This window comes from Calonectris borealis, chromosome Z (assembly GCF_964195595.1).
Source record: "Calonectris borealis chromosome Z, bCalBor7.hap1.2, whole genome shotgun sequence".
NCBI lineage: Eukaryota > Metazoa > Chordata > Aves > Procellariiformes > Procellariidae > Calonectris > Calonectris borealis.
In genome coordinates, this window is record NC_134352.1 from 63908675 (window position 1) to 63930800 (window position 22126).

The 22126-nt window shown below is 39.2% G+C and overlaps 2 protein-coding genes across 4 annotated transcripts in view; one reads left to right on the forward strand and one right to left on the reverse strand.

Annotated features, from left to right (window-relative positions):
• The window catches only part of CWC27 (CWC27 spliceosome associated cyclophilin), a 121268-nt gene extending 120986 nt beyond the window's left edge, over nucleotides 1-282 (reverse strand). Inside the window, exon 1 of the mRNA XM_075136181.1 lies at nucleotides 2-282. Coding sequence (XP_074992282.1) covers nucleotides 2-43 — 42 coding nt within the window. The 5' untranslated portion in view covers nucleotides 44-282. The remainder of the gene's footprint in view (nucleotide 1) is intronic.
• On the forward strand, nucleotides 214-20979 carry SREK1IP1 (SREK1 interacting protein 1). Of its 3 annotated transcripts, none has more exons than XM_075136184.1 (6): nucleotides 214-454; nucleotides 3195-3242; nucleotides 6752-6892; nucleotides 8964-9042; nucleotides 10523-10601; nucleotides 20482-20979. In XM_075136184.1, the coding sequence occupies exons 1-6, from the start codon at nucleotides 442-444 to the stop codon at nucleotides 20506-20508; spliced, it is 387 nt and encodes a 128-aa protein (XP_074992285.1). In that variant the 5' UTR covers nucleotides 214-441; the 3' UTR covers nucleotides 20509-20979. The 3 variants fall into 3 exon arrangements, with proteins under 3 accessions (XP_074992285.1, XP_074992284.1, XP_074992287.1); XM_075136183.1 differs by lacking the exon at nucleotides 20482-20979 and adding an exon at nucleotides 13836-18848; XM_075136186.1 differs by lacking the exon at nucleotides 20482-20979 and adding an exon at nucleotides 13773-13802.
• The last annotated feature ends 1147 nt before the right edge of the window (nucleotides 20980-22126 follow it).

Here is a 22126-nt window from a genome sequence, read left to right on the forward strand (position 1 = left end):
CCTTCCCGTTGGTGGGGGGCTCCTGGATGTAGATGTTGCTCATGGTCGGGAGAGGAGCGTCCCGGCAGGTGACCAACCGCCCGCGCTCGACACTCGGCTACGCTTCGCCTCTAACGCTTCCTACCACCCCGAACCTCCCGCCATCTTGGGCGCCTCTATGCAGCCCAGGGAATTAGGGAGGAGGTTGCCCAAGCCAGGAGGAAGGACGAAGGATGAGTCCCCCGGTCGGAGTCTCTGCGGGAGTCTCTGTGGAAGGAAGTCCTTTCATAAAGAACCAGAGGCTTCTCCAGCCACCTCCCCGTGGCTCCCGCCCTGTTCTGAGGTCCCCCGTCCTCCCTGTGAGTGGCACGGTCCGAGAGTGCGGCGGGCAAAGCCTTCCGGCGGGGAGAGGCGCCGCTGCAGGCCCGGGCCGGGCCGGCGAGGACGGCGGCGGGAGGCGCCATGGCTCTGCCGGGTAAGGGGCTCCCAGCCGGGTCTGCGGGCAGAGAAGGGGCAATAGCCGGCTGGCCCCAGGGCCGGCATGCTGGGAAGGGGAAGTAAGCGGCGGGTTGATGGAAAATTACGCGGGAAGGGCGCGCGACCGCGCAGGGAAGCGTAAGGCGGGGAGGGCGGCAGGGTGGCGCGTCTCCCCAAGGCCGCAGGCGCTGCCGGTGGGAAATGTCTGCACAGCCGGCTTTCTAAACCAGCTGGCGTTGGGGCGGCGGGAGGGAGGTGGCTGGGCGAGGGTCAGGCCAGCCGTTGATGAGCGCAGCCATGCAGTCGCGTCCTTCTAGGCCTGCGGGGCCTCTCCCCAGCGTTGTGGATGAGTGATGACCGACTGCTACGTTCAAATCAGCTATTAGTATAAGCCACCTTCTTTAAAGTTGGATCCAAAGAATGGTTGTTGTCAGACTTGGTTTTTCTTCTCGTCTTTTGTTCTGGATTAACCTTTGTGTCCCACTAGATTATTGTTGAAATAGACCCGTTGAGAATGATGGTGAGACAGGACAGGCAGAAAGGCTTGTGCTATTTGCAGGGTATTTAGATCTATGTTAGCCAAACATCTAGCCGTCGCTTCCTAATTTTTTCGTGATCCTGAGCCATGAGGAGTGTTTGCTTGGAGAACAGCTGAACGAACCTGAGCTTTGCTAAGCTTCTTTTCTTAGGAAAAGAGAAGACTTTAATAAGCTTCTTCCCATTCTAAAAGGGGTTCTTGAGGAAGACATCTCCTGTTTGTGTTCAAAGTTTCCAAAGCTTTTTTTGCAACCTTGTGCTCCACTGAATGAACGAGGTCCTTAGTGATGGTTGCTGCTGTATCGGTTGTTAATTTTCATGAGAATTAACACCTGGGAAGAAGAGAGTGAGAAAAGGAAACTTCTAGTAATTTGTTGCTTTTAATCATCTAAAACTTCACCTAGTCTAAAACCCTGCTTCTAACATTATTATTTAAAGCCAAAAATAATAACAAAATTTCAGTCTTAGGAATTTGGTGGGAGTATTTGGTGACACTAGTTTTGTCATCTGCTGGATGTTTCTATTGGAAATCCTGACAAATGGCACCTGCACATATTATGGGAGATTATGTAGCGTATGCATGACTGTACTGACCTCCCTCGCATGGAATACCAAATCTTTCTTTACATACAGGTCAGTTACATGGTAGGACTGAACTTTACTGAGTATTTCAGAAAGCTAAGACAAAGTAGGTAGCTTGGGTGATCTTGCTTTCTAGTTCCAAGGTGTAGTGAACAAGCAGATGCTGTTTTGAATATTTCTTTGACATGACATTGCAAGATACAGGTATACTTTTGTTCCTTGCTTCTTGACACTTTCCTCCATGTTCTCTACCTCCTTACCTCTCATGGGTTTCTCTCAAAAGGTAGTCGTAAAACAGGCATCTGAACACTGCTGAGTTTATAGACCTTGAAGGGGATATGTAATACTAAGGTTTTGGGATCCGCAGAAAACGACATGTCATAATGGAATGTATGTATCTTTATGGCTTAGCTTTCCAGTACTCTTCAGGGTGTAGACCAGTGAGTTGTCCAAGTTTCCAAGCTGGTTTTTCAACCTGGGGTTTGAAGGTTTCTCTGTTATTTTGAGTAGAATTTTCAAAAGGCAGTGCTTGTCTCAGTAAATCAAAGTTTAAATTCATGGAGCCAATATATCCCCTTTCTGGTTCTCTAATTTCTGTCATGGATTTCTTCTTGTTTGCTTAATTATTTATACAAATAAATGACCTAGTTATTGAGAAAACTGTTTAACTTGCTGGTTTTTTCATACTCTATTCAGTTGGAATATAGAAGGGCACCCTTTGATTTTGGAAATTCAGTTGTGACTTTTATTATGAATAGGCTCAGATGATTAAAAATAAGACTGATCTATTTTTGCGGGGCGGGTCTCTGGGGTTTCTCTTCTTCTGAGTCATGTCCTACTATGTCTATTTAACTTAACTGTAGGTTCAGATGGGAAAATCACACACTTTCTGTACCTAAAATTTGCACTATTCTGGTTCTCCTTCCTGCATCTACGGACTTTTCTGTTACTTTCTTCACTTTATTGCACATTTGCTTTCTTGCACCTATTAATTCTTTGTATTTGTTGCCTGGATTCAGAATCATTTAACAATTTGTTTAGGGTTTGTTTTTTTTTTTAATTGCTTCTATCTGTCTTTTGTCACTTTTCAGGAGTGATTGTTTATCACTTTTTTTTTTTAATTGCCTTTTTAAGACAGTTCTTGTAATTAAAATATAAATTACTTCAGAGTTTCTGAAGTAATGTCTGTCGACATCCATGCACTGCTAGAATTTATAAGTACACTTGTAGTGCGCAGTTATGGATCACTAGAATGTCAGATAGCTATTACTGTGTTCATACTGTAACTAAACAAATGCATAAGTTTTCAGAGAAGTGGAATAATTATTAAAAGTATAATGGAAAGGTCATAATAAATCAAATGAGGATTTGGCAATAAGTTATGTGAAACTAAATGATCTGTAGCAGTTTATACTAGCCAAATTTGTTCTGATAGATTACTGTGCAGAAAAGTAACCTTAGAAATGCACTGTTTTGCAGTTTTTTTAAGAGATCTTGGTGTACTTAATACTCTGAGGCGTGATCTCTCCTGTCTGTGTATTGACATTATCAAGCCAGATTTAAAAGAAACTAGAGAGTTCTGTTTAGCAACAAGTAATTGAGGAAATTTTCTCTTTCAGGTGGAAATAAGGATAACATCAGAGCAGGATGCAAGAAGTGTGGCTACCGTAAGTCTGTAGTAAGCAAAGTGAAGTTAAAATGCTTTCTTCAATTTATGAACTTCCTTTCGAGGAGGGGGAAAAAATAAAAAAGAAGTGTTCTCCCTTGCTGCCCAGACATTTGTCAGTTTAAATTACCGTAATTTATTTATTTATTTATTTCCTATTCATTCTCTGGCTCCTCACACCTATTGCTGCTTTTGAAAACCTTTGAGTTTTTCAGAGACAGAAAAAAGTATGCTATCGTATTCATATATACTACATTTGCAATGCAATTACTTGAGAAACTTTGAGTTGAAAGCATGGTCTTTGATATCTACTGAGATTAGCATTTGTGTTTCTTCTGAGTCTCACTGCAAACTTAGGCAGGCATTTCAGCTCAACTTAAGTCCAATCTGTTTTAAAAGAAAAAATAATTTAAAATCTGTATGATCTTCTACGCTAAGAAAACATACTTCTTTGTGTATTCTATATTTCAAGAAACAGTTAATTTTGTCACTTAAAGTTCTATAGTTAGCATTTAGCTCATGCTTTGCATTATGCTCTGATCATATAAGCCATCATAGTCTGTGGCTAATCTCCTGATGAATGGAGACAGGTCTTAGTGAAGATTTTAGTTTGTTAATCATTAACTCTTCTTTTTAGAACAATGGAGGAGTGGACACTGTTTTGCAGTGAACTGTGTTGAACTTTTAACAGTGATTTAATCTTTTTTTTTTGTGAGCTTTATGTGGGGTGAAGGGAGAAAAAGCTGCTTCATGTTTTCACTTAAACTTTGTCTCCAACAAATTTTGTCAATGAATTGCTTTGTGTATCTGTTCTTCCAAAGGAACACGGAAATCAATATAGATTTAGTGCTTCATTTCTACATGCAGTAAGTATCAGAAGCTTTCTGGAAGAGAAGGAAACTTGTAGTCAAATCACACAACCTGTATTTATGTTCCTAAAAGCTCTGCCTTCAAGATGTAGGTATTTTGATATGAAAAAGATGAGTTTATTTCAGTTGCTACTTGAACTCCCGTGACTTTAGCTTAGTTTCTCCCAAACTGTATCTTCAATTTGTTTTATTTCTCTTTATTATTCCAATAGATGTATTCAGCACAAGGTTTCTAACTCTGGTCATGATTATTGAGATGTAACTTAGAAAATTAAAAATACTAGTCAAGTAGTAGCTTAGTCAGCACAGGGATCTTGTTAGGTCATGCACAGGGAAAATTAGAAAGACAAAAGCCCAGCTAGAACTCAATCTGGCCACTGTCATAAGAGATAACAAATAATGTTTTTACAAATATATTAACGACAAAAAGAGAGCCGAGGAGAATCTCCATCCTCTGTTGGATGCAGGGGGGAACGTTGCCACCGAGGACAAGGAAAAGGCTGAGGTACTTAAGGCCTTCTTTGCCTCAGTCTTTAATAATCAGACCAGTTATCCTCAGGGTATTCAGCCCCCTGAGCTGGAAGACAGGCACAGAGAGCAGGATAAACCCCCCATAATCCAAGAGGAAGCAGTTAACGACCTGCAACGCCACCTGGACAGTCACAAGTCTATGGGGCTGGATGGGGATCCACCTGAGAGTTCTGAGGGAGCTGGTGGAGGAGCTTGCTGAGCCACTCTCCATCATTTATCAGCAGACCTGGTTAACAGGAGAGGTCCTGGACGGCTGGAGGCTTGCCAATGTGATGCCCGTCTACAAGAAGGGCCGGAAGGAGGATCCACGGAACTATAGGCCTGCCAGCCTTACATCGGTACCATGGAACATTATGGAGCGGTTCATCTTGAGGGCGCTCATGAGGCACGTGCAGGACAACCAGGGGATCAGGCCCAGCCAACACGAGTTCATGGAAGGCAGGTCCTGCTTGACCAACCTGATCTCCTTCTATGAGCAGGTGACCCGCCTAGTGGATGAGGGAAGGGCTGTGGATGTGGTCTCCCTGGACTTCAGTAAAGCCTTTGACACTGTCTCCCACAGTATTCTCCTAGAGAAGCTGGCGGCTCACGGCTTAGACCAGTACACTCTTCGCTGGGTAAAAAACTGGCTGGACGGCCGAGCCCAGAGAGTTGTGGTGAACGGAGTTAAATCCAGTTGGCGGCCGGTCACAAGTGGTGTTCCCCAGGGCTCCGTTTTGGGGCCAGTCTTGTTCAATATCTTTATCAACGATCTGGATGAGGGGACTGAGTGCTTCCTTCCAGTAAGTTTGCAGACGACACCAAGTTGGGTGGGAGTGTTGATCTGCTCAAGGGTAGGAAGGCTCTGCAGAGGGAACTGGACAGGCTGGATCGATGGGCTGAGGCCAACTGTATGAGGTTTAACAAGGGCAAGTGCCGGGTCCTGCACTTTGACCACAACAACCCCATGCAACGCTACAGGCTTGGGGAAGAGTGGCTGGAAGGCTGCCCAGAGGAAAAGGACCTGGGGGTGCTGATTGACAGCCAGTTGAACATAAGCCGGCAGGTGTGCCCAGGTGGCCAAGAGGGCCAACGGCATCCTGGCCTGTATCAGAAATAGCGTGGCCAGCAGGAGCAGGGAGGTGATCGTGCCCCTGTACTCGGCACTGGTGAGGCCGCACCTCGAATACTGTGTTCAGTTTTGGGCCCCTCACTACAAGAAGGACATGGAGGTGCTGGAGCGTGTCCAGAGAAGGGCAACGAAGCTGGTGAAGGATCTGGAGCACAAGTCTTATGAGGAGCGGCTGAGGGAAATGGGACTGTTTAGTCTGGGGAAGACGAGGCTGAGGGGAGACCTCATCGCGCTCTACAACTACCTGGAAGGAGGTTGTGGTGAGGTGGGTGTTGGTCTCTTCTCCCAAGTAACAAGTGATAGGATGAGAGGAAATGGCCTCAAGTTGTGCCAAGGGAGGTTTAGATTGGACATTAGGAAAAATTTCTTTACTGAAAAAGTGGTGAAGCATTGGAACGGGCTGCCCAGGGAAGTGATTGAGTCACCATCGCTGGAGGTATTTAAAAGACGTTCAGATACGGCGCTTAGGGACATGGTTTAGTGGGCATGGTGGTGTTGGGTTGACGGTTGGACTTGATGATCTTAGAGGTCTTTTCCAACCTTAATGATTTTATTCTATGATTCTGTGATGTACTAGTTGCTAAAGTTTATGTCTCATAAGTGAATAGGATTCTTCTGTTTTACGAGAGCAATATTGCAAAAGAGCAATACAACACACTTGCTGTATTTTTTTAAATACTTCACTTCATGCTTTTAGGTAATTTCTCCAGGAAGGATCTGAGATCTTTAAAAAAATAGAAAATAAAGGTTGGACAAAAACTGTAAATTAACAGAAATAAGACAGAGGTCATAAAGCATTATTAAATGGAGTAACATTGCACAACCTGTCAAAATTCTTTCAGGCTTTTTTAAAGTAAGCCTTCTCCCTCCGTGTTTACAGATTGCAGCCTAGCCTTTTTTCACTTGTCAAAACTGAATAATACTACAATGGATGTTCTTTAGTTTCTGGTATTTTTTGGTAAATTGTAATTTTTCTTTCTGAATATTTGTTTTGTTCAGCTGGTCATCTGACATTTGAATGCCGAAACTTTCTCCGGGTAGATCCTCAAAGAGATATTGTTTTAGATGTTAGCAGCACTAGCAGTGAAGACAGTGAGGAAGAAGAACTACAGAGATTGCAAGCCATGCGTGAAAAAAAGAGTAAGGTGGTTTTTTTTTTTTTCTTAAAGAGTAAATTGGATAATCGTCTTCTGAAGTACTGGAACTCTCATTTTTTCCTTTTTGATAACTACTATTAGTTCTTTTAGCCTGTGCTTTAGAAGTAGGTCTTTTACTTCATGTGTTCAGACTTCAGAGATTTGATACACCCACATCTTTTTTTATTATTATTAACTCCTGTCTTAGGAAATGAATAATGTATCCATTTGGAACATCTCAAAAAGGGCTCCTAAATACAAAAGCTTACAAGACTGTTACTAAGAAGCTGCTTAGGAGAAAATGCCATGGATATTCTGAATTAATATTTTGATTATGGCATGTAGTTTAAACATCTTAAAGTTGATAGTAACTCTTAAAGTTATGACAAATATGACAGCTGAATTTCCAGTTTCTAAATAGTGATTTGACTGAAACAGCTAATGAACTGAATTTCAGCATTTGTATCTGGAAACGTACTGTTCTCTGTTTGGAAGTTCTAAGCATCAACTGTTTGTCAGAGAGAGAATAGATGGGTTACTTAGCAGATACTTGAGTTCATTTGAGTTTGGACTGCAAAGAGGCTGTTCCCCTAAGTAAGAAGGAGACGTTGTTCCACCATCACGTGTTTTAAATGAATGAATGTTCTTCCCCTTTGCCCCTTGAAACATCATGTTTTGTTCTGTTGCTCTCACATTCCAGACACGACATTCAGTTCCTACTAACGATGCTATTTTGGAAGGAGAAGAGATAGATAGAACCCTGTAATTTGCTGGAACACTTCAAAAGAAATGGATAGTCTGCTTGTCAGGAGTGCTGAATTGGTACCGCAACAGACTTTTCTTGGAACAAGTCTCTTTGGAAGAGTTTGTTCCCACTTACTATGTACTTTTGAATGTAAGGGTTTTTTTTGGCACTAAACTGATTGAAGGTGGATATCTGCAGGAGGAACAGCTGTTTACTTGGTCTTGTAATATCCGTATGTTCTTTCTCAAACTGTGGCTGCTATGTGTACTGTAAGGAGCTATGTATCTTTAACTGTCAATAACCTGGGCAGCATTTTGCCATTTTCAAGTGGCCTCATCTTCTCAAGATTTTTGCACTGTTTGCACTTACATTTTTGCACCATTTTCTTAAAAAAAATACTGACTGCTTGTTCACACATTCTTGTTCATGGTTTTTAATTGGTCCAAAAGTATTTTTCTTTTTGTAACTCATATTGAATTCTTTCAAATTTCGCTCCAGAACATGCAGACCAGTAATTTCTATTTGTGGTAGCAAATGAGTAGCATGCAGACTCTATGGAAAGTTATTTATATGATAGAAATAAGATGAAATGCTCAAAATTAGCTATTTGTTTTAAGGCTAAATTTTAAAGACAGTATTTTCCTGTTAGCTGACATTGTAATGTGTATTTATGTAGTGGATTTGCATTTTGGAGAATTCAGAAATACTTTTTGAACTGGTATAGAAAAGTGTGATAAAAATATTGCTTGTAAGTGAAATGTGAAGATACTATGCAATACTATACAGTGTTAGGGCAGGAAACAAACATGACCAGATGAGGGGTGACTCTTCTGCCAGTTTTTGTAGACAGTATATTGACAGTTAACGCAAATTTAGCTTAGTTATGGCATAGCTATTTGTGAAGGGTGAAATGAGGATGTGTGAAAGTAGTTCAAGTAAGCCTAAGGGAATATTCTTTTTTTTATATGTTCTAGTTAAACGACCTGTTTTTGGACTTGGGCAAGTCTTTTAAAATACAGAAGAATGGATATGAAAACCTAAAGCTGATGTAAACATATAGGAAAAGTTACAACTTTTTGCTATGTTTTATGGCCCTTCCTTCATTCTTAGTGCTTAGATCAAAGTCATTAGAGTGTAAGTTATATAAAAAGTTCTGCTATTCCAGAAAATATTTCTGAAATTACTATACTAGACCAAAATTTGGGGGAAGGAAAAGAAAAACTTTTAACAAGAATTTTGTAGTAACTTTACATTGCTATTGAAGCCACTCTTCTAATGCTGCTCTTAACTCAGACAAGTGTTTTGTAAACTGTTAACTTTTTATCCATAGATTTAAATGAGGAGGAAGAAAAAAAGAAACAAAAAAGAAAAAGCAAAGAAAAAGCAAAATTAAAGAGACCAAGGAAAAGGTAACTATCACACACCTATTTTAATTTCAAAACAGAACTTCAGAAATATTTCTGATGTTTGGGTTTTTTCTCAGAAAACATTGCTTCTTTTGATGCAACTTTATTTGCAAGTACATCTTTGGTTTGAAAAGCTTCCTGTTTTCCAGTGAGAACTTGTTTGTTCTTTGAGTAATGGTAAAGCCATAGGCGTTCTGCTGTGGAGTTAGGACCGTGGAAGTCTAGAAAGCTCTAGCAAGCTGGAGGTCCGCAGGTCTGAGAAAGCAATACTCTCTCTGACTATCCAACACTAGGCAAGATGTGGTGGGAAAAGACCAAGGAGTCAAGGGGATTATGGAGTTGGTCCCCAGCTTAGCTCGCATGGAGAAGCCTCTCTGCAGTTCAGAGACCCTAAGATTCCCTGCGTGCACACATGCATGTGTAGACATATACACACGCGCGCGCATACACACACACTCTGAGTAACTTGTAACTATCAAAAGGAAAACTTCTGTAGTTTTACTTAGCATGTGTTGAGTTTTAATGTTCTTGTTATTGTAGAAGCCTAAAAAAAGTGTTACTCCAGTCCTAAAGAAAAATGTCGTAATACTCAAATTTATTGTGAATCTGAGTTTTGGCCTGCTGACGGATTTTTTTTTTTTTTTAGATGAGACTGTAGACTGGTTAGTTATTAGGACTGTTGAGACAATATCCCAGGAACTGCACTGAGAGCTAGGAAATGTATAATGTATTTGGAGGCCACAGTAAGATGTTTTTCAGAAATAAAGAAACAGGATTTAACACTGGTTGTATTGGCATTTTTCCCCTTCCTTATTTAGATAGTGTAGCTCTAACTTACACTTATGAAGACACTAGAAAAGAGTCAGCCTGCTGGCTGTAGTCTTTACATGTAAGTAATTAATAGTTAATCATGTAAACAATAGCACAAAACTGACCTCTTGAGTATAATAATTGTGATTTTTCTTTTATTGTCATCTTAATTCTTGTATGTATGTAATCACTCATCACTGCTGGTTAGAGACCAGTATTACCAGCTGCAAGAGCATCCAAATTTGTCATACATTTGTTTCTCTTAGATTTTCGCATGAGAGAAATATAAGATTTGTCTGAAGACATTACTGTAGCATTGTTATTGGTCATGGGGTATTTTAAAAGCTGGAAGCTCTATCTTACTGTCATACTTTCAGTTTTCTGTCAGTCTGTACTCTTAATCTTTTTCTTATTGAAGGCTGAAAAACACACAGCTTGACTATTCCAGTGTTAATTAATCTGTATAATAAACATACTGCTTTTCTGGTACAATAGTCTTAATTAGAAAAGTCGTTCAGTTGAACATGCAGACTGAGATATCATAAGCTTTCCAGTGAATGCTACTGTACGAACTTTACCCCAAATTCTATTTGTGACTTTATATAAATACATTATTCTTGTGGCATTTTCCTTCTTTAATTATGTATCAACCTGTATATATTTTTTTTACTAGATCTTCCTCATCAAGTGCAGCTGAAGAGGATGGGCCAAAGTCAAAAAAACAAAAATCACACAAAAAAGAAAGAGAAAAGGTAAAAAAAAATAAATCTAAGAAAGGAAAACATCATAAAAAGGAGAAAAAGAAGAGACGAAAGGAAAAAAGTTCATCTTCTGATAGTTCAGACAGTTCTAGTAGTGACTGAAGTGCTGGCCTATTTTTGCGTTCACTTCTGCAGAGAAGATGATTTTCCTTTCAAATCAAACTTATTTATGCTTTGCAATGTTGTTGTTTTAAAATGAGAGAGATATATATTTTTAAGAAATCTATTTACAAATATCAGTGCTTCAAATTATTAAATGGACCATTTGGGAAAAAATCTGCTCTTCTATTTCAAGTTTATTAGTACTAAATCATGCAAGATTAACTAGTTCTTCACTCCTATTCTTAGTTCAGTTGTGATTAGTTGTGTTTGGAATCCTTTACACTAGGATATGGTAAACTTCAGTTTGCAAGTCTTTGTGTAGAAAGATTTGGACTTAAATATGCTTAATGTCAGAATGGTTAAATTTGGAAATTCAAGTGAGATTTTCTATTCTGTTATCCTTTAAATAAATGTATGTTTTGCATAACTTTTTCTACTTACATACATTAATCAGTAAGTGCAAATATGAAATAGTGTTCGGGTCCAGAGAAAGGAAAGAATGGGCAATGAGAAGCTAAAAGAGATTGCTCCTTCAAAATTATCTTCTAAAATTGATTGCGTCATAGACTGTGAAACAAAATTACACGTTCTTTTGTCAGGATCACTGTAAGCAAGCTAAAAACAAACAAAAGCAAACAAAAGCTATTAATTTTTTGAAGTCCATCCTTTCTGTCTAGGTTTTATTCTTTTACAATTACAGCCATTTCATCTTTGATGTAGATATAAAGTGCCACTTCCTAACACTACATGACTGTCCAGCGAGATTGTTTACAAAGCTCTGAGAACCATGTTAATACAGTATGTGGTGATTAATGCCTACATGAACCAAAACAGGAAATTCAAAGACTGACAATTGACAAGAAACGTGAAGCCTCTATTCTTTCTAATAAAACTCCCACTGAAAAGTTAAAAACAAACCAACCAACCAACCTCTTGTGGAATGTAAGCAATCTATCCTGTTGAAGTCAGTAGCAAAATTTACCATTTGCTATCGGGAGCAATGTTAAGCATGTCAAAATTTTATAACTGGATTCTGGAGTATCCAGTTCATAACTTGTACTGTGGTAGGGTACAGGTTCAAGACAGACTGACACTTTTGAGTTGAGCAGATTTTAGGTGTATAATCCTACCCCTGACATGCTTAAACCTCAAAGTGCCTACATTTTCAGCTTCTTGAAAATGCTCTTCATGCCTGTAGTTCAGGTTTTTTTTTGCTTAGACACAGAACTGCTTCCACCTGAGCAGCTTGGCATACAGCTGCAGTGTAAGTCTCATGGGAGTCAAAATATGAGAAAGAGCAACACCTAAGCTGTCTTAAAAATAATATCCATTATCTATGTTTTCTACAGTGGATTAGAGCATTGAGTCAGTACAAAATGTTTTATGGTATTTTAATGGTTACTGCATTTGGCCTGAAAGAGAGATACCTAGCTCTAACTCTGTCTTTCAAACTTTTATGTCTCAGATCAGTGCCCTTATTATGGGGCAACTCGTGCTGTAGATGCTGTACTAGGGAACATTAGAGATCAAAATACTCACGGAATTCGCAGAGCAAAGAGAAATAATCTCTAGCCTTCTATGGAGGTCTTTCAGTAGAGGATGACAAGACTCCTTGCATCTGCTCTTTTTCTTACTGGCTTTGGTCCAATCTAATTTTTCATGTCATATATCATGATTTCTGGGATGGAATTGGATAATATAACTGAAAAGAGACTGGACTCCTTAATTAACTAATACCTGTGCATGGTATAAGGAACGTTTCTTTAATAAGTACTAATTTAACAGATTCTGCCGCCCTGTTCATTCTAGTCTCCTTAGTGTTGCTGTGGCTGTTACAGCTTATTTTTGACTGGGTTAATTCTCTAAGCCAGTCATTCTGTAGAGAGCAACAGGGGAGTTGTGGGCTACTTAAGCTAATACTGTTGCCAAAAGAAATATTTAATCAAGCCACAGCTTAAGACACAACGCATTGCGATTTTTTTCCCCTAAAATGTTCCTTACTTAACGAGATTGGAAGGGTTATTGGAGTTAGGGGAATTCAGAACTCGTATGTAATTCTCCCATAATCTTCCTGTCCTCTCCTGATGATCCCATGATGCCAGCTCTGGGGAATGGGAGTTTGTACCTTATGTATTACTTGATTTTTTTGAAAGCTTCATCTGAAGACAAGGAACTGAAGCGAACTTTTACTAAGCTTTCTATACCAGAATGGCTGAAGAGTTTATTAAACAACCCTTATTAAAGTTAGTCTATGTCTATGCATAAGTAAAATTTATCCATCAAACTATGTTTAATGACAAATTAGAGAATGGAGAGAGGCTTAAAGTTCAGAAAAGCAACGGGTATATATTTTAGTAGTGTTCCTTACACTTTTGTGTAGTTTCAAATAGCCATTTTAGATTCTAGTTCTCATTGTTGAAATCAAACGATTACCTTTCTAAATGATAGTGCAATTACCTTCCATGTAGCATCACAGCAACTGTTTATGGTAGTAGCAATGGTATTTTGTACAAGATGTAAGGCGTGAATTTCAATGTTCAAGTTTTGCCGCTTGTTCCTAGCGTACATAGATTTTCATATTGGAAAAAGGTTTTTCTAACTTGAACAATTTAAATATCACTATTCTCTCAATTCATGCATTTATGTAATAGATAGAATATCATGTATCAGCTTATTTTTCATGCCGTATTCCCATTTTATTTACAAAGATGTACATTGAAGTCAATAGATTTTGCCACAGAAGTGCTCAAGATTTCAGATATATTAACTGATATATCAAGGAGATGCTGCAATGAACAGTTCTCTGCCAAGTTAATATTTGCTAATCTTTAAAAGTGATATAAAAATAAATATTACTGGTTTTCTTATTTGATTTAGCCATAATTTTAGTGATTCTGATGTGTTGTAACAAATGTTATTGTTTCACTTGAGTCTTAGCTTGAACCAAAATGCCTACTCTGGTTCCAGAAAAAGAAGTAACATTCAGCAGGTTTGGGTATCAAAACAAGACTTCTAATATTAAAACTCAGTTATTTCTTCATTCCTATCAATTGTTATTAGCTTCAGTTTTCATGAATCACACTTTCAAGGGCAATGCCTGACGTAACTGCTGCTGTTGTACAGGCCTCAGATATTGATTGTATGCCTGCTACTCAACAAGCACCAAAGATCTTACAATATGAAGGTGATGCCAGTACAAACAAGGACTGTCATTCCCTATCAACTTATCTCAGTTACAGAATGAAATGCCTACTTTCAGAAAGAAAGACAAAAATAATGCATGCGAGTAGTATATGGGGTAGGATGAAGAAAAGAAGTGAAGCCAAGAGCATGCCAAATGGGTAGAATAATGAAGAGTCAAGAACCTCCATATGCCTTACAAGAAGTTCTGAAATGCAAATCAGCCCCTATCAATAGGCACCAGGAAACAAAGTAGATACCTGGTGTTTCCTTCAGTCTTCTTTCCCACATAGCAGAAGAAAAACGTGCACATCTGCAATCCACCTACTAGCTGGGGAACAGACTGTGCTATAAAATGCACCAAAGGCTGGAATCACTGAATCAAATCTGAATTAAGCTATTGTTTTACAAATAGCTAAAGGAAATACACATTCACAGCACAAAAATTACAGCTTCACCATTCTCTGCAGCATGTGAGACACCATGGACCCTTTAGTCTCTTTCATGATGTAGATACTTTTTAATGTACCTAGAGTAATGGAAAGTTATTTTCAGCACAATCAAATAAGTTTGTATAATATGTTTTAACTTAATTTGAATACATACCAGATTGTCAGAGGGGTTGGACAACAGTGCAATAATCATCTTCTCTGTAGACTTTGCTAAAGTTACACTTCCATGCTTAGTAGTTTTCATGATCTTTAGAGGCATTTTATCATTATGAACATACTTGCTATCTTCATGATTGCTTAAACTTCTGAAGTATTTTAGTTGTTACTAGCATCAGTTTGCAGAGCGAGAAAAATGATGTGTACATCACTGATTGTTTAACAATTTAATATTAGTTTTCTGTTTTACCATTACATACTCCTTTACCATCAAAATTTGTATGAATATTACACCATCACTCATTGAGTTTACATTTTTTAGATTATGGCATTGTGTAGTGCCAGCTTGTGTTGTTTCGAGGAGTATTTTCTGTTTTTCATGAGTATTTTCTGCAGGTTAGTCAGAGACTTATTTTGTTGTATTCTGAGCTCTCTTCAGTGGTCTACGTTGGTTCCTGTGCAGTCTGCAAGGGAGCATAAATGACGGACAAACAAAAGTGTTAGCCATAGGTACCCAAGAGGTGGAACTAAAACTGAAAGAAAAATAAATTGTGAGTGATACAGTATTATTACACAGCTCTACAACTGAAGGGTTTTGTCTTCTTTTTTCTTTCAGCAATAAATCATAGTGAGGAATCATAATATAGCTAAGAATAGCAACAAGGCAGTTATTCCTAGAAAAAATTCCAGTGTCTATCTATGAACTTGAAACAAACTGAGTAACCTTACAGGTTTGATCTTTAAGGAGATCAGAGCTGCTGAGATAATCAGTGCATATTGAACTCTGTATTTACTCAGTGCTTTTATAGACAACAACAAAGCAAGTTGTAGCTGGAAGTCACTCCAAGGAGATTCATGAGTTATAATCTGACATTGTCTTCTTGTCTGTTTCATACAATAATCAGTTCCAGGAACTTCTGAGCTGCGTTTTCAGAGGCTTGTCTTTTGCAATTTCTCACGTCTTCTCTTCCCAGTCAAAAAAGGGTGCAATCTGTATGTACGCAGAACAGAATGTCATATATCACAAACCTTTTAACTCAACTGATTATTCAGTAGTGCCCTGCAGTCTCCACAGTAGAGCCAGCAGTGAAGCTGTTTGGTAGAAAGTAGTTCTGACATTGCCATGTCTTGGGGACTCACCTATCTTAACTTGTCAAAATCACTGTACATCAGAGACTCTTTTAGGCAAAAGACACACTTGGTGCCTCTTACCACAATTCCTCTGCCTCAAGGCAGTAGTACCCGAGAAGGGCATTAATGGAGATTCTAAGCTGCAAATCACAATAAATAAGAACAAGGATGGCTAGAAAAATGTGCCAAAAATGCTTCCATAATAAAAATGCCAGAACATTGAAACTGTTCACAAGGCATTCTAGCATAAGAATCATGAAGATGAATTTAGGGGATAAAGAAGAATACGAGATGAAGAAAATAAGCAATTGCAGAAGATGTACAAGAATGAAGAAACCAAAGGGATTAGAGAAAGGCAAGTACAAGGATGGAAAAGATACAAGCAGTCTAAACCAATGATTATCGAGTACAGGAAAATCCTTTCCTATCAAGAATATGATATATTTTTATGTTAAAAAAATTGATAAATTATTTGAGAAAGCAGATCAAAGGGAAATGTTTGTCTAGAAATGCAAATATTCTCCTAAAATGTTGTCGTTTAAATAACAGCCATAAAGGAGAAAAGTCTGTAATAGAAACAAGCTATTTAGTAGAGTTCATTTAAACTCTAGCATAGTATTCAAAATGTGACCAACTATTGTTTACAGTTTTCTATGTAAGCTAAATATTTGTCCCACTGAGAAAGTGTACAGTGAAGAATGATTAATCCATATTGTACAAAAATATTCCTGAAGCTTTAACTTAGTGTAATATTTATAAAATATCCTGGCAGAATTTTGACCATCAGAGAATTTCAACAAAGAATTAAGTTGAGCTGTAAGAAACACACTGTATAATAACAGTGTATGAATATTGCCTTAGCATCTTTTCGTCCCAGTGCACTTCAAAGCTTAATAGTTATAAGCCACCTTTATGGATCTTCTATTCCAAACCGCCACGACAATAGTATGCAGTGATATTCTGAAGATACAGTTCGGAAATTACAATGTTTATCTATATAAAACTCCTACACTTAATTAAAAAAACCAAAACTATAGCTTATTTTGGGGACAACTCCACTACAGTAATTTAACACTGTGACAGATGGTCCTAAGACAATGCAAACGAGAACAGCTGATCAACTTCAGCAACCAATTTTTTATATGTACATCTAATTCAAAATATTTGATCATAGATTATTTAGTATCCAGCCTAGATCTGAGGAGAAGGGAGTTTCAAGACTGTGTTGAATATAACAGAAATACTAGTTTAAGCTATGCTCCATGCTTGTAGTGTTTATTTTAAATTCTTACAGATCGCTTGTTTTCCTCTATTGTAAGTCATTTGTCCTCTTACAGGAAGTTCAGCAAAGTCCATAAAAACCAGCTGTTTCTTCAGCCAAACCAAGTGTGAACAACTTTTCAGACTTACGAACTTAATGGAAATTATTTTAGTGGTAGAAGCAACTAATGTTTTAAATTAATAAAATTTTGGTGCTCTAGTTTGCAGGAAAATTTAGAGTCAGTTCACAAAAAGACAGTTGTGCCTTAACTGATCCTGGACTGTATGCATTTCAAAGGACAACACCAAGGAATACTTTACAGCTGTTACACCCCTCCTGTTTCTCTCTCTTTACTTTATCACTCTTTTCACTCCTATCTATCTTTTCTTCCATTTGCAGGGCAAGCATCTATTCCAAAACAGTTGACCTGTATTAGTCTGAAAAGTATGTTTTCTGTGAGTTGGGGGTCAATTCTACTTGTTAAGAAAAAAGATTAAGCTGAAAATTAATTATTCGATCCAGATAAATTATTTTTTAAATTTTACATTAACAAACATTAATTTAATTCTGAAATACTACAGAAAAAAAAAGGAGTCAGCAATACAACAACAAACCCCCCCAAATTTGTGAAAACTAGTGCAGTAAGGCAAAGTTTTCCTGTCCCATATATGTAAGAAATGTGGGTACCTGGGACTCTATGGTATATGAAATTCACTGCCCAGGCTTCAGTTTTCCACATTATGTTTAGAAAGGAATGGGTTAAACTCTTGACTTGGACTTATGCAAGGAGTCTGGGGATTTTTACGCTTGTAAACCACTGTTTTTTACAAACTTTCAAGTAACCTCAAATGAGGTAACCATTACAAGGAAAATAATCTATTTTTGAAGACAACAGGAAGCATCCAATACTGGACACTAATAATGAGTTGTCTCAAACAGGCTTCAGATAATATGTAACAGAAACCTTTTAAAACAAAATGTAAGAAACTCAGATGCTGGTAGGGGTTTCACAGACCTCAGAAGTATCTGGGCATTTATCTTAAAAACTTTCTTAATACAACACTTACCTCAAGAATTTTATTTCTGTATTTAGATAACCAGTATGTGGTGGTTTGCTATAGAAAGGATAACTTGCCAAACAATTACTACAGGATGCTTAAGTTTCCCTTTGAGGTTCTTCCTCAGTTCTGATCAGCTGTCTAGTGAGGTATTGAAATTAAAGAAGTTCCTGTGGTATTAAGCCCAACTTCAGAATAAAAGAAGTAAGGAAGATAAGGAGGATGAAGTTTTCTAAGAGACTAGGTTGCTTGTGCCAGGAGCTAGGAATGCAAGGTTCTGGAAGAAGGATCAAAGATTGGGATCTAACAAAAAAAGTCTTTTTGTGGATTTGTACCAATGAGAACTTGAATATTTCTTTTAAAGGAGAAGAAGCAGACTCTTAATCCTTTGAAAGATACCATTTTTTTAGATATATAACCTTGACTGCCTTAAAGAAATCTCTTCTGTTACATTTAAATTCTACGAATTTGCTTTGCCAAACCTTTCCAAACCTCTGAAGTGTTCTGAATCTTAAATAATGCTCTCTAGAACATCTGCCAGATCTGTTCCATGTGCAATTGCTGTTTCTGCTGTTACTATATCTTCTCCTGACTGAAAGAGATTAATGGTTTGAATCTGGAAAAACGTGGCCAAAGAGTGTCGCTCTTGGGATCAGCAACTTTCTCTCCCCTTCCCCCGGCCCCGCCCCAGCTTCAGAAGCTTTATTACTTTTCTTCTAAGTTGCAGCACTGGAAAGATTAAAAAGCCTCTTTTCAATGCTGACAATACAAATTATTTCTTTAAATTTTCCCGATGTCTACAAAATAATTTTCCAAGTTAATGCAGAGGATACAGGAGCTAATTAAATTAAAGGAAGAAAAAGCAGAGAGGAATAAATGTTTATCTTCTGTTGTGAAATGAGTATATGTGTAGATTACTTTTCATTTGATGGCTAAAAATGAATAAGCTATTCCTAATATGAGTAAAAAAAAAAATCACACACTTCATATTATTAAATTAAAGGCTGTTTTTACTCTTTTCTGGATGCCTCAAACAGATCTTTCGTATTCCTAAACAAAGCCTTCATGTACTAAGTTTTTTCCCTCTTAAATTTGATAAGTGCATTGTATTGTTTCAGTAAACTGTTACTGAAGGAACTCAAAACCAGAAGAACCAGGTCAGTCTTTGAGGAGGAAGGCATTTTCACTCTAAAGTAGGAATGTTTACAGGAAACTAGAAAAACTTGACTTTTCAATTAGCAAAATGCAAGTTGATAAGGGTATAGTCCTCCCTAAATATTAGGGGATAAGATGTCAATAACAGCAAAGAAAGGACTTAAAAGATAAGTATACAAACAAATTGTTCTTAGTGGTCCGTGAGTAGATTTAGGCTGGAAATTAGCAGAAAGTTTCTACACATCAGAGAACCACAATCCCAGAAGAGCAAGAAAGACATTCTGAAGTAGGGAACTTGGTACATAAAATGGCTGAAACGAAGATGTGGTTGCATAAGACAGCAGCAGACCAGACAAATAGAACCAGGTGCTCTTTTCAACTCCAGAATTCCTGTTATTACTGGTACTTAAATATGTTTAAAAGGAATGGAAGGGATATAAATATCACACCAAGAAAATTTACAGATAATAGGACATAAGGTGAAGTCTCAAGTACTAGTGAGGAGGAGACCGATAGTTCAAAGCTAGACAAGTTCAGACAGGAAAATGAAAAATGTCTCAGACTGGCAACATGAGGCTAGATCTGGACAGATGATGCATATGCTGGGAGCAGGTTAAGTTGAATAAAACACATTAGAGGGTACAACCACCAACTAAGGAGTAAAGGTATACCTCTTACTTGAGGCATGACTGAGGCAGTAATTGAGTTTTTAAAAATGCGAAAAGGAAATAGAATTCCAGGAAAAAGATTTTTAGATTTAATATAAATGATTCAGCTGTGGAACAGTTTAAAGTCAGTGTTTCAACCTTTGCCACATTGTGATCCCTAGAAAATGTCTTCTGTCCACCTGCATTTAGCCTGGCTCAGCTCTTTTTGAAGCAGAAAAGGAAGGTTCTGCTGGTAAAGGATAAGTTTTGCTGCCTGTCAGTCAGTGCCTTCAAGGTCCTGGAACTTCAACAGGACCACAAACTTCCCAAAATAATGCTACAAATCTCTGCAGTGATTGAAGCAACTCAGGACTGAGTGGGAGTAGAAACAAGTATCTCTTTACCTTCTCTTGCCTCTTGTCCATGAAGCTGGACAACAGGTAGAATACCTCTTACATAGATAATAAGGAATCTCACCTTTACACTGACGTAAGACCAGCAGGCGCTTTAAAAAGAGACATCAGTGCATCACTGTGCATTTATTCCTGAAATGGCATAAAAGGTGGTTATTGTATTGTCCTCGTTTTCTGACACAGATTTTCTAAGTTGAATATCAAATCAAGATAAAAGTATAATTTAAAATCGTAATTTTAAACTTTCCTTACGATGGCAATGTACTGGTTTTGGCTGGGATGGAGTTGATTTTCTCCATAGCAGCTCATGTTTCAGATGCGTGACCGCAGCAGTCTCTTTTGATGCCCGACGTGGGGTTTAAAGGGTTCGAGATTAACAACGGATGTGATGGGATCTCTGACAAATATCACACCTGGTTCTGGGTGAACCACACCAGTGTTTTTAAATCTAAACACAAAAAGCCCACACAGGCCCACACCGCTGAACCCCGAAGAGCCGCGTGCGAAGCACTTCAAGGAAGAGGCCTGTTCCCGGCGGGGCCGCAGGCAGCACTGGGGCTCTGCCTGCAGAGGAGCACTCGGGTAAGTCAGGGAAGTAATCCCAGCTGCTGCAAGACCCGGCACCGCAGACGGGCAGACAAGGACTGAAAGGAGGGAGGGCAGGACCCGCAGAATTAACACCGGCTGCCTGTGAAGCGCCCAGTTCCGCGCCCTCTCCAGCCTCCGCTGGGCTCGCCAACGCACGCGCTGCCTCCAGCTCCCGCGTGCCCCGCAAGGCGCAGGTCCGCCGAGGCCCCACAGCAGCCACCACCGAAACCCGCGAAGTTTGTTACGGCCTCTTCGGTGTCGTGAAGGCTGCCCACGCCAAACGCGGGGAGGGAGGGGCGGCGGGGAGGGGCGGGCACCGAGGGGGAGGGAGGCCCCGCGGGGGGAGCCCTGGCGCCGCGGCCGCCGGCCCGCCCTCGGCGTGAACGGGGCGGGGGAGGTGGCGGGAGTGAGGCCATCTCTGTCCGTTTCCCGCTGAAGGAGAGGCATCTCTTCCCTTGCTGTTAGTCCCGAGGGGGTTTATTCGTGCACAAAGTTTTAGTAAAAAAGAGTTGGTGGAACTTGACATATTTGGTGGGTACAGAAGTTGTGTTTCTCGTTTCTCACCCTGAAAAGAGTTGTGGTGCCTTTATCCCACATCGTTTTCAACTAAAATGTTCAAACCCCATTAAGGATTTAGAAAGCAAGTACTGTTTTCCTCAGTATCTTCCCTCAGTTGCTTGTTTCCATGCATCCAGGCATTTATCGATGTGAAGTTGTCTTTTTTTCATAATACTTGGAAAATAAACAAATGAAAAAATGGTTCTAAATCACCTCTAAGTGATTTGTATATCATTTTGTTGTCCTGGTTTCAGTTGGGATAAAATTAATTTTCTTCCTAGTAGCTGGTATAGCGCTGTGTTTTGGATATAGCATGAGATAATGTGACAACACACTGATGTTTTAGTTGCTGCTAAGCAGCGTTTATACCGAGTCATGGAGTTTTCAGCTCCCCATGCTCTGCAAGCAAGGAGGTGCACAAGAAGCTGGGAGGGAGCATGGTCAGGACAGCTGACCTAAACTGGCAAAGAGATATTCCATACCATATGACGTCAAGCTCAGTAGAAAAGCCGGGGGGGAGTTGGCCTGGGGGGCAGTGACCGCTGCTTGGGGACTGGCAGGGCATCAGTCGGTGGGTGGTTAGTGCTTGCATCGCTTGTTTTTCCTGGGTTTTGTTCCACTCTCTCTCTCTTTTGTTTTCCTTTACATTACAATCTATTGTTGTTGTTGTTATTCTTATTACTATTATTATTATTAATTTGAATTATTAAATGGTTCTTATCTCAACCCACGAGTTTTCTTACTTTTGCTCTTCCGATTCTCTCCCACATCCCACCAGGGGGAGGCAGGGTGAGCGAGCAGCTGTGTGGTGTTTG

Coding starts and splice junctions, on each gene's coding strand:
- SREK1IP1 (XM_075136183.1), top strand. Junction 3,243..6,751: donor ATGCAAGAAGTGTGGCTACC/GTAAGTCTGTAG, acceptor TGTTTTGTTCAG/CTGGTCATCTGACATTTGAA. Junction 10,602..13,835: donor ACAAAAAAGAAAGAGAAAAG/GTAAAAAAAAAT, acceptor GCTGTTGTACAG/GCCTCAGATATTGATTGTAT.